Source organism: Dunckerocampus dactyliophorus, chromosome 6, assembly GCF_027744805.1.
Source record: "Dunckerocampus dactyliophorus isolate RoL2022-P2 chromosome 6, RoL_Ddac_1.1, whole genome shotgun sequence".
In the NCBI taxonomy this organism is placed as follows: domain Eukaryota; kingdom Metazoa; phylum Chordata; class Actinopteri; order Syngnathiformes; family Syngnathidae; genus Dunckerocampus; species Dunckerocampus dactyliophorus.
The window spans coordinates 4574583-4593812 of NC_072824.1; the positions used below are offsets into that span (position 1 = coordinate 4574583).

The 19230-nt window shown below is 43.9% G+C and overlaps 2 protein-coding genes across 2 annotated transcripts in view; both read left to right on the top strand.

Annotated features, from left to right (window-relative positions):
- LOC129182379 (uncharacterized) overlaps positions 1–19230 on the top strand; it is a 61615-nt gene that overhangs the window by 8125 nt on the left and 34260 nt on the right. The gene's annotated exons all lie outside the window — the stretch shown is intronic.
- Positions 10–18680, top strand: LOC129182380 (3-mercaptopyruvate sulfurtransferase-like). The gene is made up of 2 exons (XM_054778415.1): positions 10–13146; positions 13597–18680. The coding sequence occupies exons 1-2, from the start codon at positions 12564–12566 to the stop codon at positions 13920–13922; spliced, it is 909 nt and encodes a 302-aa protein (XP_054634390.1). The 5' UTR covers positions 10–12563; the 3' UTR covers positions 13923–18680.

A 19230-nucleotide genomic window follows, 5' to 3' on the forward strand; every position in this document is an offset into this window, starting at 1 on the left:
CCACACCCCCCGCTCACCAAGCCACAGCGGCCTCGTCCCTGAAGGGAGAAAGCAAGGGATCCCCCACACCCCAGCTCCACGCACCCCCCACCCCGAGCCCAAACCGCATATCCGCGGCCCCCACCTCCGCGCCCCCAGTCACCCGGGGGACAGCCACAGGCGCCGGAGGATAACAGGCAGCTCCCACCTATCACATATACACCACACACATAAATTGGTAAAGTAAAATAATAAAAAAAATAAATAAATACTTGTAAATAAAAAGGGGCAACCCAAACCACCCTCCCACCCAGGGGAGATAGCTACGCGGGGGCAGCTGGGCCCAGGCACCAGCGCCCCCACCAGGGGGAGAGGCCGGCCCCCACACCCCACACCGGACGGCCCCACGCGGTAGCCGAGCAGGAGGGCCCAGGGCAGACCCCGCCCCACCCCCAGAGGCAAAGGAGGCGAGGGAGAGCCAGCGCCACCAGCCGCACACGGGCCCCCCCAGCAGCAGTAGGCGCCAGGCACCCGCAGGATGCAGCACCCTCGACGGCCCCCTCGACCCCGCCCCCGCCCCATCACCCGACCCGGAGGCCTATAACACCCCACTAACATAATATGGTGATTTCTGGACAATTCAATTTCAAGTGCTAACAGTTCAAGTTCTTTACTTACTGACTCAGAAAGCACTAATTTAACATCAAAATTCTGCTTAATATATCCTTTTCTTTGTCGATCAGTACGATAGACATTTATAGCCATTAATGTAAATATCTTTATCATGCACAGATTGTTTAAGCCAAGTTTCAGATAAGACTACAATATCAGTATTTGTTGAGCCTATCCAGATCTTTATCATATCCAGTTTAGAGAGTAAACTCCGAACATTGATATGAATAATCCCAAGACCAGATCTAGCTTTAAAATCTGCAGGTGTAAAACATTGTGCAGGTGTGTCAGGGCCTGGATTAGTTTCAACATTTTCTGAGAGCAACAGCAATAATACAACTAACTAGAAATCTGTGCTTTGTGTTACCATCCTTTGAGTCATCTTTTAGTCTACAAAAGAGTGTTCTCACTAAAGGGGAGGTAGCAGTAATAGTAAAATGATCTTTCAAAACAAGGAAACAATAAGACTGAATGGACACTACAATTGTATGCAGCCATTTTGTTTTGTCCAGAGTCACAAAATTCCTCGGTTGAGATGAAGTTGAGGTGATTTTGTAGCTGCCACTATAATGGAATGTTAAATTGTCATAGTTGTCAAACTGTGCATCTTGAAGTAACATAACTTGTGAAGGGGGGGTTACCGTTTGGGATACCAAAAGAACCATACAAAAGTATAAAACACTATACAATGGTTTGTGACATGGTGACAGGAGATGCTCCACAGTTTTACTACTTTTGATGATAGCAGGCAGGGCTGATGGCTGAAGGCTAGCAGTCAGATCCAGTAACTAGAAGTTAGCAGACAAAGCTGATGGCTGGAGGCTAGCAGGCAAGGCCGATGGCTGGAGGCTACCAGACAAGGCCAATGATTGAAGGCTAGCAGGCAAGGCCGATGGCTGAATGTTGGCAGGCCAGGCTGATGGCTGACGGCTGGCAGGCAAGGCTGGTAGTTGGAGGCTTCCAGGTGAGGCCGGTGGTTGATGGCTACCCGGCGAGGCTGATGGCTGAAGTCTAGCAGGCAAGGCCGATGGCTGAAGGCTACCAGGCAAGGCTAATGGTTTAAGGCTGCCAAGTAGGGCTGTCTGCTCCTACTACTCCAACAGGTGGATTGTAGGTAGGTCAAAGCCTATAGCAATCCAGTGACATCTGACGAAAATGTATCCACCAGAGATCCCACTTTGCAAAGAATTTTTGCTCTTGCAGTGTACCACTCATTCAGGCTCAAATTAATAAAGTCTCATACATAAAAACACACAAACTCAGACCTCAGGAATGGACATACTTAACACTGAACTGACTTTGCTGCCATCTTGGATGAAGTGAGTATGAGTGTGAGTAGCAGTTGCAAACAGAAGCTTCACTGTCAAGAATGTTCCAGACTCCATCCCACGTTGTTACACATTCACCACAAAGATTCAGGAGAAGAGGATGCAAAAGACAAGTGTGAACAGCAGCCCATATCAAGTGCCCTTGTACAAACAAACAAAACTTGTGGAGACACTGGGGCCGGTAAAGAAGACTGTGCTCTTTCCATCATTCTAGTGTGTCAAGGCGCAAAAGGGAACCAAGACAGTGATAACATACGCCTTTTTGGACCCTGGTAGCTCAGCTACTTTTGCTACAGAGTCACTTATAGACCAACTGAACCTGGATGGACGCAATGTCAGCATCATGTTGCGAACAATGGGAAATGACTGTCGTGAAAACACATATTGTGACTGGTCTGGAAATCAGCAGCCTGGATGGGAACCAGTTTGTTGAACTAAAGGAGGTGTACGCACAGAAGGACATTCCTGTAGCTAAGGACAATATTCCCCGCCAAGAGGATATTGATAATTGGCCCCACCTAAAGGAGGTGAGAATACCTACTGTTCAAGCTAAAGTGGGATTGCTCATAGGAACCGCTACAAGTGGTCAACAGTGTGGATGATGGACCATACGCCGTGAGGACAATATTAGGCTGGACAGTAAATGGACCACTCCAAGGTGGAAGTAATTGGATGGCGACAAACGCATTGACAGGAATGACTGCAAACAGAATCTCAGTCGTAAAGCTTGAAGAACTTTGGCAGCTGCAGTTCAAGCAGGACTTTCCTGACGCTGGACAAAATGAAGACATTGAGATGTCTAAGGATGACTGTAAGTTTATCAGCATGGTGTCTCAATCCGCAGTACTTAAAGATGGCCACTACAATGTTTGTCTTCCGGTGAGGAAGAAGCCTTTGTGCATGCCAAACAACAGGGCAATTGCGGAGCAATGTGCATTGAATTTACGGAAAAGATTTTCAAGAGACGTCAAGTTTTATCGAGAATACGTGGCGTTCATGAGCGACCTTCTCAGAAAGGGTTATGCAGTGCAGCTCGAAGGTGATGAGAGCAAACCTGCTGAGGGGCGAACATGGTATCTGCCTCACCATGGAGTGAGACATCCAACCAAACAGAAGCTTTGAGTCGTCTTTGACTGTGGCGCAAGCTTTCCAGGTACTTCATTGAACCAACAACTTCTACAGGGACCTGACCTTACAAGCTCACTAGTAGGGGTCCTGATGAGGTTCCGTCAAGAGTCTGTGGCGGTCATGGCTGATGTGGAGGCCATGTTTCACCAGGTCAGAGTAAATGATGAAGACACGGAGCTCCTCAGATTTCTCTGGTGGCCTGATGGGAACTACAGTCTGGAGCTTGTTGAACACAATGCTGGTGCACATTTTCGGTGCCACATCATCACCGAGTATTACAACCTTTGCAATAGTGTGCAACAGACTTCGTGGATGAGTATGGACAGGAGACGTCAAGGTCAGTCAATAAGAACTTTTACGTGGACGACTGTCTTAAGTCTACTTCTGACGAGAATACAGCCATTACCCAGTGTGCTGAATTAAGGAATATGTTGGCAAAGGGAGGATTTCGGCTGACAAAATGGTCAAGTAACAGCAGGAAGTTGCTTAACTCCATCCCAGAAAAGGAAAGGGCACAGGGATTTCAAGATCTGGACTTGGATGAGGACTACCTGCCAATGGAAAGAACGTTGGGCATTCAGTGGTGTGCCGAATCCGATCAGTTCAAGATCAACCCCAAAGATCGACCACACACTAGGAGAGGCCTGCTTTCCCTAGTAAGTTCCATTTTTGATCCATTGGGCTTTCTTGCCCCAATAATATTGCCACCCAAAAGAATACTGCAGGACTTGTGTCCGCAGAAATATAGCTGGGATGAAGACCTGCCTGACACCGTGGTAAAGAGTTGGAAAAAGTGGATCGCAAGTCTGTCACAACTTGAACATTTTGGAGTTGACAGATGTGTCAAGTCGAAGCAGTTCGGTGTGACAACCTTTGCGCAGCTTCATCACTTTGCAGACGCGAGTGAAGATGCATATGGAGCCACAAGCTACTTGCTAATGCAATTTTCAACTGGCGAAGCTCAATCCAGCCTGATCCTAGCCAAAACAAGGATCACGCCTTTGAAGGCTCCAACTATTCCAAGACTGGAATTAACGGCAGCCACAGTTGCAATAAAGATGGATAAGCTTCTGAGGAAAGAACTGGAGTTGGAGCTCCAGGAATCAGTTTTCTGGACCGATAGCACGGCTGTGCTAAAGTACTTGAACAGTGAACGCACCAGATTCAAGACGTTTGTTGCAAATAGGATTGCAGCTATCCTGGAGCATTCTCAGACATCTCAGGGAGATATGTCAACACCACACTGAATCCTGCTGATAATGTCTCAAGAGGACAAACTGTGGAATCATTTTTGAAAAATGAGAGCTGGCTTTCAGGACCAAGTTTCTTGCTCGGCTCACCAGACCAGTGGCCTAAAAATCCAGATCCCGGAATGCTGGATGTCGATGATCTAGAGGTCAAAGGAATGACTCAAGTAAACGTTTTCAGGTACAAGAGCCCAAAGATTCCATGAACCAGTGTATGGAACCACTATTCTTCTTGGACAGCATTGAAGCATGCTGTAGCTTGGTTTCTCAAGCTTAAAGATTTGTTGAAAGAGCTGAAGGAAAAGAGAAAGGAATTAAAAGCCTCAGAGGAAGAAAGCAAGATAACTGCACTCAAGGCAGCTGTCAAAGGAAAGCATCTGACTTGTGATGACTTGACTGAAGTGGAAACAGAAATTGTGAAGCTTTGTCAAAGGCAAAGTTTCAAGGAAGAGTTGGTAACGCTTGAGGAACATCATAGAGTAAAGAAAGGAAGCTCGCTGTGCAAGTGTCCAGTGCTACAAAATGGAGTCATGAGAGTAGGTGGAAGGTTGAGCTGTGCAGCAATGCCTGAGGACTCCAAGCAGCAAGCCATCTTGCCTAAGAATTCACACATCACAAAGCTTGTGTTGAGGCACGTTCACGACATTACAGCTCACGCCGGAAGGAATCACATAATGGCTAATCTGCGTCAAAGATTTTGGATACCTGGAGCCATAGGAGCCATCAGAAAGTTTCTGTCCAAGTGTGTAACCTGTAAAAGACTTCATGGAGCTGCTGGAAAGCAACTCATGGCGGATTTACCAACATGCAGGGTCCTGCCTGACGACCCACCTTTTACAAGAGTCGGCGTTGATTACTTCGGTCCATTCCTAGTGAAGAGAGGAAGAGGACAAGTAAAGAAATACGGCGTTATCTTCACGTGTCTTGCTATACGAGCCATACATCTGGAAGTTGCGTCTTCTCTCGACACAGTTGCATGTCTCAATGCAATCAGAAGATTTCTCGCCAGAAGAGGACAAGTCAGAGAAATGTACTCAGACAACGGAACCGGCTTTAGGTCAGCTGACAGTGAGATGAGGAAATCGATCAAGGAATGGAACACCAAAAGGCTTGAGAGACACTTGCAACAGAAAGGTGTTCAGTGGCATTTCAACCCACCAGCAGGTTCTCACCATAGAGGAAGCTGGGAGCGGCTGATCCGTTCAGTGAGAAAGGTCCTGAGCGTCACTGTGAAGGAACAGCTCCTGGATGAAGAGGATCTACATACCTTATTATGTGAAGCCGAGGCAGTGTTAAACAGCAGGCCTATCACAAAGGCATCATCAGACCTCAACGACCAACACCCAACCACCTGTTGTTGCTGAAGGTCAAGCCTGCGTTACCTCTAGGAGTGTTTCATAAGGATGACCAATACACCAATCGCAAATGAAGACAGGTGCAGTACTTTGCGAATATCTTCTGGAAACGCTGGTGTAAGGAGTACCTCACACAGCTTCAAGAACATCAGCGATAGTCTTCACCTGGGAGGAACTTCCGTGTCGGCGACATGGTGCTGATCGTGGACAACACATCTCCCAGAAATTCCTGGCCACTAGGAACAATTGTGGAGACTTTTCCTGGTGGAGACAGCATTGTTCGTCAGGTTAAAGTGAAGACCAAGACCAACGAGCTTTGTCGCCCAATAACAAAGCTATGTCGTTAGATCAATACATGACATTGTATTTGAGCGTATATCTATTCTTGTACCATTTCCCCTGTTTAAGCATACTTACTGTCTGATATCCATGAATTCTTCTACTACTGCTCCATTGTGATCAGTTTGCTTACTTCCCTATGAACTATTATGTGCATTAAAGTCCAGGAAAGCACGAGACCTGAGGAAGCAAGGAAAGATTCAAAACACTTGGAGCACTAACGGGAAAATCTACATCAAACTAAACGGAAGTCCAGGAGTTGCAAGAGTGCTTGTTGTCCAAGATATCAGTGATCTGGATGCATATTAAACATTATATTACTATGATAATAAGCATAATGGAGGAAACACCCTACAAGACAGAGAAGGACTACATTCCACAGCAATAACCTCGACATAATTAATAAAGGAACTCTTGTATACAAACCCAGCGTCACTAGCAGTGCAACACTAAAGACGACGTGGATATCAACAGGAGAGAAAGGACAGGATAAATAGAAAGGGAAAAGGAAAGGAGAAGGAGGAAAAAACGGAGAAAGGGAAAAAAAAAAAAAATTATCATTTATGTACCTGTATACTGTATATGTAAAAATGTGCGTACTTGTGTAGGTGCAGATGTAGGTGTATATATATGTATGCAAGTGTTTGTATGTACACACATGTATTAGCAATTGATGTGCTACGAAGAGGGGGTAGGATTAAATAAGCTCTGCTTCTTCCTACTCCTTTTCGGACATATGCGTGTTTGAAATAAATTAAACCAACCAACCAAACCAACCAACCAAAGTCCCCACACCAGATCTCTCTACCACCATGCCTCCTTATTATCTTCTCCAATCTTTCAACATCTAATAGTTTACAGGAGTTATACAGTATATATTAATAATGATTATATTTGTATTTGCTTGATGTATTTCAATAACCAGACACTCTACTACAGTTAATGTTTCTATTCTATTATATATTATTCCATCTCTCACAAATGTTGCACACCCTCCCCCTTGGTTTTCTTTTCTATGGAATGGCACTGATTCATATCCATACAACACACAATCCAGATGGGGTCTAAACCATGTTTCTTGCACACATATAATATCAGGTCTTTTCCTACTTTCTGTTATATATTTCTCAAGTTCTTGTCCATTTGCTATGAAACTTCTTGCATGCCATTTTAACGTTCTGAGGTCCTGCATCATTGTGTATAGTCAACATACGGTACTTTGTATTTCTTCTGCATTCAGGTCCTTGATGTTTAAATATTGTTCTGCAGCTTCCACAACCGTTTTGATCCTATCACTTTTTCTTTCTTGCCTGATGACCACATTGATAACTTTACATATAAAAGCTACAAAGTTCTTTTTCCTTACAATTAATGTGTCTTCTTCTATCGCACACTTATGGTTACATTTCTGTTGGGGAGCAGTCCATTCTAATTGGGATCTTCTATGGCCTGTTCTCTGAGGAAGTCCTACTGCATGTCCTGTATGTTCTGTAGAAGTTTCCTGAGTCTCTACTGGTTTATTTTGCTTAATAACACACATACCTTTATTCTTTACTGCTTCAGCATATGATAGCTTATTGTCTCTTTTATATTTTATATGTTATTTTGCCACCTCTGATTTCTCTCTTCACCTCATCCATGGACATTTCCATTGGTACATTTGATATAACTCCTCTTATTTCTGCTGCCTCTCCTGGTATGTGTACTTTTATTTCTCCTCCATCAAGGTACTTCAACTTCATCATATTTTCTTGCTGTTTTTTATTACTGTCGATATTAGTATTCTTCTGTTATTGAGCATTTTGGCGTATTTAACTTTCCCTATTTCTTTTTCAATTGCTTTAGGCAGATGCACTGGGTGAAAAGGTCCTTTATCTTTGCTCATTGTAATAACTTTCCATTTTTCACCAGACTCTTCTTTGCTGTTTGTTTTAGCTCGTATTTTTTCCTTGTTTGTCTTCCATCATAATCTTTTCCGCTGCTTGCTTCTGACCATGACTGTTTCCTTGCTATTTTTACCTGTGTGTACTCCATCTCATCTGTCCCTTCATCACCACCATCATCTGAACTACAGCCCATTGTTACACTCACGGTACAGCTTGTTTGCACCCGCACTTCAACTCCCTCCGCACCGGTCTCGTCGTACCGGGCCCATATAGACCTATGCAATCCACTTCCCACAACTCACCTCCAGTCGAGATATCAAACCTCAACTATATAGTCAACACTTATTGGATTCCTATCTCGCACTCTTCCTTTTCCCTGAAATTCACCACGCTTCAATTTCCCACGGCCACATCAGTACTTCCGCCTTCCTCCTCCTCCTTTTTAATTCTTCTTCTTCTTTTACTGTTTATTGGCGGTTGGCAAGCAGCTTTTAGGTGTGCGTTACCGCCACCTTCTGATAGGAGTGTGGATTAGACTCTGATATAATCCAGTGGTGCCCAAACTTTTTGCAGTCACGTAACCCTTCACCCCTTCAGACATTTGACCTGAAGCCCCTACCCCCTATTCCTGCACACTAAAAAACATACACCTTTTAATCTTAATTAACTTGAAATATTGAACATGATTAGTTGGTTAATTCATTTTATAGCAATTCCAGGTGTAAAAATGTGTATTTCACATGGTTATATTTCAATAAAGTTTCACGTGAGCACTGATAAATAGATTAATAATCATGCTATATATATTTTATGCTGGTCTGATGTTGGCATCTTTCCGTTTGAATGGTTTGAATTTGAGCATCACTTTTTTGTACAAAATAATAATCAAACTTACTTATTTCTTCATATGATACACACAGAGCAATTACCAATTTCGTGCTTTGTCTCCTTTCTGCCCCATTGGCATTGCGCTATGAGGCGTTCAGGCTCATCGAACCGTTCAACACACATGCGTACCGAACCGTGACCCCTGTATCGAACAATAGTTTCATATTTATTTTATCAGCTTCTGATGGCGCTCTGTGCTGAAAGCTCAGTGTATCTGCGATCGACTACCGGTACTCTGGCTTAGGTGGCATTGTCAAGCACAGAGCCACTCAGCTCCGCCTCTCACATTCATACCATGCTGAAAATGTTGAAAAATGTCGGCAATTTCAATTTCAATTTCAATAATTACAAAGCCTGTTCGTCCAACTCTCATTGTTGTTACAATGTCTTCTTCTCTCCTAGTTCTGCTGGTTCTTCATAGCTGGTCCTCTTGGGACATTCAGCCGATCGCAGCTGGACTGTTCAGGTTGAACAAGACTAGAGTTAGGATCCTATCTAGTCTGACTGCCTAGTGTCCCACCTAGTCTTTGAGCTGATGAAGCCGGCTCGGATGAGAGGCGAAACGTCTTCTAAGACAACATGAACAGTCCAGTTGCAATCGATTGAATCACCTGAGAATAGGTCCTGGACGAATGAAAATATTCACTGGCATACTTCTTACTTGGTCCACTGTTCTTTTGAATATTATACAAATGCCTACCTTTTGGTAGGGGGCATCTGTCTCTCGTTCTCTGCACTTGCTTCATCCATTTTTTGGAAAAGAAAACAAACTTACAGTATCACTTGGATAGTGTCAACATCCAGCAGCAACACAACATTTTGAACTGACTACTATTTTGAAGAAAAATAAACTGAATCAAGTCAACCATCTGCCTCAAAGTGTCCCATTTGTCCCATTCTTCCTGTGAGAGAAAGGCTTATAAAAAAGTGGTTCTTTATAAAAAAGTGGTTCTTTATAAGCCTTTCTCTCACAGTTGACTTAATTTCATCTTTACGGTGCTGAATATTTACCCCCGCTTGTGCTCTTCTTGTTGTTGTCTTCTCATATGTATCTGCCGACTAGTGATGTGTCGGTCGCAAATGAATTGACTTTAAGAACTGTGTCTTTGAAATGAACCACAGGAGGCCGATGAGTTTTTTTCTTATCTTTTTGTCTGTAAAGGCGAATGTTATTGGTCAAGATGTGTGGCGGCGTTCCTGCGTCCACGCTGAGCAGGGTGAGAGGCAGGTGTAAACACACGCGGTGTGTGCAGCTATCATTAAAAGAAGTTTTTCCTGCAATTGGTTCCTGCTTTCTGCATACTGGGGTCATCGCCACAATGCCCAAGACAAGACTTGACACACAGCACACAATCTCCTGGTTGTGTGGCCAACATGCTAACCACTGTGCGGCCGAAATCCATTTAAATAATAAAGAAATTATATCTTGTATTTTTTACATTAGTAATTCATTTTACACAATACACATAATTTGGTAATAAATTAATTTAAGAGAACAAAAAAGTATGAGGAGCCACTTGGGAGCTGGAAGAGCTGAGTCAAAAGAACCAGCTCTCTGAAAAGAGCCGGAATTTCCATCACTACTGCCAGGTCATTACCCTCCACTCCTATATGTGCTGGCACCCATAACAGGGTCACTGTGACCCCTGCTTTCTTTACCCTACTATACTCTGGAGGACCTAAAAAATACACCTTGTCTGGACTCATAGTTTTAATGCTGACAAGAGCACTGCTAGAACAACTGATACTGGTTTAACACTACCCATTGTAAGCTAGCAAAATGGCCAACAACTCTCCCGTGTAAACAGACAAATTATCAGTAATTCTGAAACAACATTATCGGTAATTTTGAAAAACAGTGTTGAACATTCCCAAGAGTGGACGGCCAACCAACCCCAAGAGCGCAGTGATGACTCATCCAAGAGGTCACAAAAGACCCCACAACAACATCCAAAGAACTGCAGGCCTCACTTGCCTCAGTTAAGGTCAGTGTTCATGACTCCACCATAAGAAAGACACTGGACAAAAACGGCCTGCATGAGTTCCAATATCAAAACCACTGTTGAACAAAAAGAACATTAAGGCTCACCTAAATGTTGCCAGAAAACATCTTGAGGATCCCCAAGACCTTTGGAAAAATACTCTGTGGTCTGACAAGAAAGTTGAACTTTCTGGAAGGTGTGTGTCCCATGACATCTGCTGTAAAAGTAACGCCGCATTTCAGAAAAAGAACATCATACCAACAGTAAAAATATGGTGGTGGTAGTGTGATGGTCTGGGGCTGTTTTGCAGCATGAATCCTGCTGTCTACCAAAAAATCCTGAAGGAGAATGTCCGGCCATTTGTTGGTGACCTCAAGCTGAAACCAACTTGGGTTCTGCAGCAGGACAATGATCCAAAACACACTAACAAGTCCACCTCTGAATGGCTGAAGAAAAACAAAATGAAGATTTTGGAGTGGCCTAGTCAAAGTCCTGACCTGAATCTTATTGAAATGCTGTGGCATGACCTTAAAAAGGCGCTTCATGCTGGAAAAACCTCCATTGTGGCTGAATGGCAACAATTCTGCAAAGATGAGTGGGCCAAAATTCCTCCACAGCGCTGTAAGAGACTCATTGCAAGTTATCACAAACGCTTGATTGCAGTTGTTGCTGCTAAGGGGGGCCCAACCACTTTTTCACACACGGCCATGTCGGCTTGGATTTTTTTCTCCGTTATTAATAAAAAGTGCATTTTGTGTTCAGTTGTGTTGTTATGTCATGTAATATTTACATTTGTTTGATGATCTGACACGTTTAAGTGTGTCAAACAGATAAGAAATCCACAAGGGTGCTAACACTTTTTCAGACCACTGTATGTAGCGACTAACTTTATACTGATTGGACTTGAAGAGACACAGATCAACCTCAACCTCGTCCATGGTGGTACCACTGAAACAGAACAGTAGGGCACATTAACGCCTCTCCAACAGCCACATTTTCTACCATTTTACTTATTGTCCATCCGAACCCTGTTTGCTTTTTTCTCCCTTCTCCTGACTATTTTCAAAAACCCTTTTTGTAAGACGACTGTCCTGATGTCCCTTCAGGCTTGCCCAGTAACCCAACACGATCTGAGCCCTTCTTAAATGAGGTGGAATCTAATTCATTTCTACTAACAACGCCGCGACCAGAGTATTTTTACAAGCGCCACAGCCCTAACGCAAAGAAACTGTATTACATCTGGCTTCCTCAGTAATGTCTTTGATGCAGATCCGTAGAAATATCCTGGACAAATATTACAATTGTTGACTTTATTCCCAGTTGACTACAATGTACTTGATTAACATAATGTATAATCAACATACGGAGAATAAGGGGCATATTTCTTCACAGGTCATGACTTTAGATGCAGCTGCGCAACTCTGTGATTCAATATTAAAAATATATATAATCTGCCTTTCTGCAGATTATATATATATATATATATGCTTATATTTTTATAACCATAAATAATGCTCACTTTTGATTGACACTTATCAGAGAGGTGTTCATTTAATATGTTTATTAGTGTTGATTGAAGTGGTGGTGCATAAAGATGATGTCACTTGCAGCTGCTGTGCGTGTGTGTGTGTGTGTGTGTGCGTGTGTGTTGGGGGGTGTGTTGCTTGCTTTCTTTCACTTTCAACCTTTGGCCCATGATCAGTGCAGACACTTTTAAGAGTCTGCAGCGCGTGGGTGTCTTATCTAGCTGTGGCCAGTCATGAGCGTTCCGGCGGGGGCCATGGTCACCTCCAAGTGGCTTATGGAGGCTGCCAGGCTGCACCACAAGAAACTTTGCATCCTGGACACTTCTTGGTACTGGCCCAAAGCGAGGCGCAGTGCCAAGAGCGAGTTCGGCAGCAGACACATCCCGGGCTCTGCCTTTTTGGACCTAGATGAGTGCTGTGACAAAACCTCCCCTCTGGAACACATGCTGCCCTCCGAGCAGAACTTTGCAGACTATGTGGGCCGCCTAGGCGTGGATGGAGACACCCATGTGGTGGTGTATGATGCTAGTGACTTTGGCGCCTTCTCTGCCCCGCGAGCCTGGTGGATGTTCCGGGTGTTTGGGCACAGCCGGGTGTCGGTGTTGGACGGGGGACTCAGGAACTGGCAGCGGGAGGGGCGGCCGGTGAGCGACGAGGTGATCAGACCCAGGCCCGGCGTGTTCAAGGCCTCCTTAAACCGCAGCTGGGTCAAGACCTACCAGGACCTTGTAGGCAACCTGGACTCCAAAAAGTTCCAGGTGGTGGACACGAGGCCGACTGGCAGGTTCCGAGGACTGGACCCTGAACCCAGAGACAGTAAGTTTTGATGACAAACATGTTTGCTTCAGGATGTTGTCACCAGAGGCCAGACAAGCCTAACACTAAACACCCCCACCAGACCAGCTTTTACATGTTTTAACACCTCCAAGCACATGTTTGTTGTTGTGTTTCAAGTAAATACTGAATAATGTCACACAATCAGAAACACGTCTGGGTGAAGTTGTCCCCCTCCAGTCCTGTAGGTGGGGGTAATGAGCACTGCAGAACCCTGGCACACTGCCTTATCGTTGCAATACAGAACAGGGACATAGGAAAATGCCGGCCAAGACAAATTGTTGTGCCTTTGGAGGTAGTAATAGAAGAAAGATCCCATTCTACCGCCCAGCTGTTTTGAAAGCAATTGTTCTGTGTAAAAGGCACAGGTGGCCTTGACGTACCAATTTGCTAAGCTCTAATCTCCCTCTTCTGTCTGGTTCTGTCCCACAGACAGAGAACCGGGCCACATTCCCAACTCCATCAGCATGCCCTTCCACTCCTTCCTGTTGCCGTCGGGCCACTTCCTGCCAAAGAAGCGACTCCAGGTTCTGTTTTCCCGGGCCGGTGTCGACCTCGGTCGCCCTGTGTGCGTGTTGTGCGGCTCGGCGGTGACCGCGTGCCATGTGGCGCTGGCGGCCCACGAGTGTGGACACCCGGGCGTTTCAGTGTACGACGGTGGCTGGTCCGAGTGGTACGCGCGCGCCAGGCCTGAGAACGTCATTTCGGAGGGCCGAGGGAAGAGCCTGTGCTTGGTCGGAGAGTCTAGACTGGAATGAGATCATAAGTTTGTAGGATAAAGAACATGGATGCGACTGATGAGTACCTCTTGAACACTGATGCTGTCTGATAAAAACGTGTATGTCCGACTCCATTTACGTCGCAAATGTTGCACAGCATCAAAAACGCACATCCAAGTCAGATATATACTGCAGAAATACAGTGGTACCTCGGTTCTCATTACAAATAATAAAAAAAATCTATCGAAAACAATTTAAATTCAATTACAGTAATCCCTTGTTTATTGCAGGTACAGTAACTGGTTCCAGACCAGACTGTGATAAGTGAGTAGGATTCCTTATTTAGAAATGGAATATGTTGATAGTTAGAGCGCAGAAAACCTGTTTATGACACATTAAATACGCTTTTAACATTATTAGAGCCCCCTAGGCATAAAATAACAGCCCTATAGTCACCTTTACGCTCCTATTACTCAATACAGTAGACATAATAAGAGAAAATAAAACATTTTAATGTAAGACTTGTGCTTGTGTGTGTTATGTCAATGCTTTCTGGTGCTAGGGGAGTCAAGTTTGGGGCAAACAGCATGGACGTTGGGGGTTCAGAGTTGGGTTTTAGCTTGGTGAGTGTTTCGGTTGTTACAATAGCCCATGTTAGGGATTATTGTGTCTGTTGTGAGATCATTCAAACCAACGGTATAAGACTGTTGTTCCTGCAATCAAGTCTGGTGCTTGTGTGTCACACCCAACGTAACAGTATCCTAGTGACCAGTGTAGAATACTGCATATCATCACAACTTCAATTTAGCCATTTTTATGCTTGAAAATGCTTCATTTAGACATAAATGTTTTGCATATTTTTTAACTTTTTAAATTAATATGTTTTTGAAAAGAGTGAAGCCGTCGAAATTCGAAGCGCTAAGTGGTGAGGGTTTTGTGTACATGGTTTTTATCAGAGAGCAATGACATCGACCCAAATATAAGTCTCAAGTTAGCTTTGTTGAACATAAAGACAGAAAGTAGCTGACATTTCCCCTTCAATAATCTTTACAACAGACTCTTTTTTTCACATTCAAACTTTTTTCCACCCTTTAGGTTTGGTTTTGGTTTTAGGATCATTTTTGTCCCATGTTTGTCATGCTGAACTAATAGCCACCTAAATGTGTATTTATCACGCCGCAATAACAGCATCTGACTTCTTAAGACGAGTAAATAAAACCAATCCAGTTATTCTTGGCAAAGATGCGGAAACATTAACATTTTATTTTTTCCAAACCCCCCACCCCCATATACTGTACTGTATCTGCTTATCGCTTTTGCTGGAATAAAAATGAACTGCATTTTTTGGATGCAAAACATTGTGAGAGTTTTGCTAAACTCTTCAAATGAGGCGGCAAGGGAGAAGAGTAACACACACGCTGACGTTATCTGACTCAACACAGACACGTTTCATTCTGAGGGCGCGACCTTTGCATCCTGACCCAAACAGCAGCGTGCGTTCATCTGATAAAAGAAATGCTGGCACCGTGAAGGCCAGCAGCATCCACGTGAAATACTTTTCTTAAAGCCAGAGTAAAAAGCAATGAGCCTTTCAACTTCAACTAATAAGTCGTCAAAGAGTTGTCGACCACAAACACACTCCTGATCAAAATGTTAAGACCTGATGAAAAATTGCAAGAATGTACATTTTGCACTGTGGGATGGACCTTAAGGAGGTTCTAAGTAGAGTTTCAAAAGGCAAAAAGAAGAAATGGGACTGACACAAAATGCCTGAAACCCCCCTAAAATAGAAATAAAATGTTGAAAAAAGGAGTGCACAATGAGTAGCTGAGCCATTCTTGTTATCAGCTGAAAAATGGGTTTGGGCATGCTTGATGCCAGTGTTTCCAGGAGGCTAGTGGGAATGTTGATCCAGGTGGTGAAGATGGCTTCACGGAGGGCATCCACTGTCTGGAACTGATGTCCATTTTTGTAAACTTCCCTTGCCATCCATCCCCAAATGTTCTCCATTGGATTTAGATCAGGGGAACACACAGGATGGTCCAAAAGAGTGAGCTTATTTCTCTGGAAGAAGTCCTTTGTCAGGCGGGCATTGTGAACTGCAGCGTTGTCCTGTTGAAAAAGACAGTCATGACCACACAGATGAGGGCCTTCAGTCATTAGGGTGGCCCTTGCAACATCTCCACATAGCCAGCTGATGTTTGACGCCCCTGCACAACCTGAAGCTCCATTGTTACATTGAAGGATCATGATGGCGCCCCCTCTACTGTACTGTGTGCAAAACATCTCAGGTGGGATCTCCTAGTCATGCCAGTAATTTTGGAAGTCATCAGGACCTTCAAGGGAGAATAAAACTTTCTTACATCTTTCAATGTCCCATGATTGGTGCTCTCCTGCAAATTCCACGTTGAACAAAACGAGGCCTTTGAAGACCTTTTTCTTCTTAAAAGCCTTCTCTCGCAGATGGTGTCTGATGGTTATTGGACTGCATTTGGCACCGGTAACAACCTTCGTTTGGGCTGAGGATGGCCCCGTGTCTTGACGGACAGCCAATGGGATCCTCCAGCTCAGGACCAGTGACATTTTTTTTAGGTCTACCACTTGACTTTTTTTCCTCCATAATCCTCAAGATGTTTGAAGAAGTTTGAGATGACTGTCTTACTGCGTCCAACCTCAGTAGCAATGACACGCTGTGAGAGGCCTTGCTTATGCATCTCAACAATCCCACCGTGTTCAAAGAAAGAAAGCTTTTTTGCCTTTGCCATCAAGACTGACACTAAATCACATCCAATCCACAGTTTTGCCCTTTAAAGGCTGTGCTCTTAAACTTTTGATCAGCTGATGAACAGCCTATTTCACTTTAATGCTTGTATGCAATCATTTGCTTACTCAAAAATTGTTTTGTCTCAATCCCATTTCTTCTTTTTGCATTTTGAAGCTCTGCTTAGAACCTCCTTGAGATCCATCAGCGTAACGTGTACATTCTTGCAATATATTTGTGAATTGTGAATTTCTCTTGGAGATAAATAAAGTATCTATCTATTGCCAAGTCTTAAGATTTTGATCAGTAGTGTACATCCGTAAGAGTCCACAAAGTCTAATGAGAAACAGTTTAAATATACTATTGACATGACAATGAGTAGTGTGTTGGGTGCACTACTGTACATAAAAAAAAACAATACTGGACATCAAAATGTAAATATGTACATTGACTGGCCAGCCCATACTAGATAATACTAGGGCTGTATCAAAAATTCACCCTTTACAAAGACGATGGTCATTTTTGGATTCATTTTATGTGTTTTATTCTATTTATTTATGTATGTCACATGCAACCGGATATGACGTTTATGTCTGCGCTACGTGCATTGCGTAAGTTTTTACGTAGTTCAGTCTTGGTGAATAAAGACGATAGAAACATACAAATGCTAACGAAGTATTTTAATAAAAGTCGCTAATCAAATAACCTCCCAATATATTACATATATGAAGTATGGTTATTGACCATTTATGTTCATACATTTAAAAATAATAACTACCACAGCACGTGACGTCGCAGAAGCGTTGTCGTAAATATTTGCTAAAGGAGGAAGTGACGAGTCCTTGTGCATGCGTGACACCGATTGCGTTCCGGGTACGTATTATGTAGTGACACACCTTTCTGAAAAAACAAGTCCAAGCTCGTACTGACTGATGGTGGCTCTGGGTTCATTGAGTGCTTTTAATTTGATGTTGTTCCTGTCTTAGTTTTACACAATACATACGAAATGAGTAATAAATCAGATTGCTACAATGTACGTATGTTACATGTGTGTTGACTGGCTAGCGTGCTGCTAACGCTAGCAAGAGCTAATGCTATTTATGTCCTTTGTCATTGACGCAAGCCCCTAAATAGCTGTCCTCGGCTATGCCTGCCCGTAACTAGCAGCTCGTAACCCAAATTTTTAGCTAGCAGTTAAAAGCAAAACGTCTCGTATCTAAAAAAACACTTGTTAGTTGGGACACTCGTATGCCACAGTGCTACAGTATAAATGACAATTAAAAAAACACCTGCAGTGCACCAGTACCTTCTCTCTTCTTCCCGGCGATGTACTTTGTGACAACCCGACTCACAATGACGCAAATAACTTTGGTCTTGTCGAGAGGCATCTGCCAGGGCTGATATTTGTTACTGCTTCTGGCTTCACATCAGCTGCCTTCGTTTCCTCAAACTACAGTGTGGGCCGAGGGTCAAACAGGACGTGCGCTCATTAATCACGCTAAAAAAAATCAGTGCCGTTAAAGGAAACGTCTAACATGTTATGACCACGTTAAGCCGTAGACTCGCGGGCCATTTGCGGCCCGCCAAGTCACATTTTGCGGCCCACGACTTGACAGGAAACACTGCTGTAAATGCAGCCCGCAAGCCCTAAGTCAGGGGTCTCAAGGTTGTGGCCCGTAGGCCATTTGCGGCCTGCCAAGTCACATTTTGCGGCCCGCGACTTGTCTTCAAAGATGACTGTAATACGGCCTGCGACAAGCCAATGTTACTCGTAGGATGCACACATAAGCCTACACTGAACTAAAAGTGAGTGAGTCACTTAAAAAATGTGGTAAAAAAATTCCACCCATTTTCTATACCGCTTGTCTTCATTAGAGTCACTGGTAAGATGGAGCCTATCCCAGCTGAATGCAGCGAGATATAAACTGTGAAATTATTTATTTATTTGATTCACCCTATTACTGTATCAAGATATTATTGTTATCGTGAGCCATGTATCGTGTGTCGTATCTGTTAGAAATAAACTCATTCTTCATTCCCTGCACTTGCCCTCCTCTCCAGAGGGAGGCACTGAACATTTAGATCCTCAGCACCAGTCTCAGTGGGACCCGCCTACTTCCTGGGACGCCTCCTTTAAAGGGGCCGTCCAAACAAACAATTATCCTTTTGTCCTTGGTTCCAAACATGCCATTCGTCTATTGACACCACATCAATAACCATGGCAAACTAAATTGTGGCACGGATTTGTGCAGCAAATACGTGTAAATTAGGTGTCCGTTTCAGGGAGAGGAATTAACTTGGAGACAGGGCGTAGGTATTCGTGGCCTTTGATTGCCACTGTGACACTGCGAACATTACCATCCTTCCCAGGGTGAGTTTTGGTTATTCTTCCAACAGGCCAGGTTGCTCGGGGATATCGTGGATCTATGACCATCACCTGACCGGTGTCCAGGTTCTCCTGGTCAGTTCCCCATTTATGCCTGGTTTGAAGATTGGGGAGATAGTAGCGAAGGAAGGCTGTCCAGAATTGATCAGCCAAGATTTGGCTGTGACGCCATTTCCGTCTGCTGAGGAGGTCACTCTTAC

Coding starts and splice junctions, on each gene's coding strand:
- LOC129182380 (XM_054778415.1), top strand. CDS start 12,564: ATGAGCGTTCCGGCGGGGGCCATGGTCACCTCCAAGTGGCTTATGGAG. Junction 13,147..13,596: donor GGACCCTGAACCCAGAGACA/GTAAGTTTTGAT, acceptor TCTGTCCCACAG/ACAGAGAACCGGGCCACATT.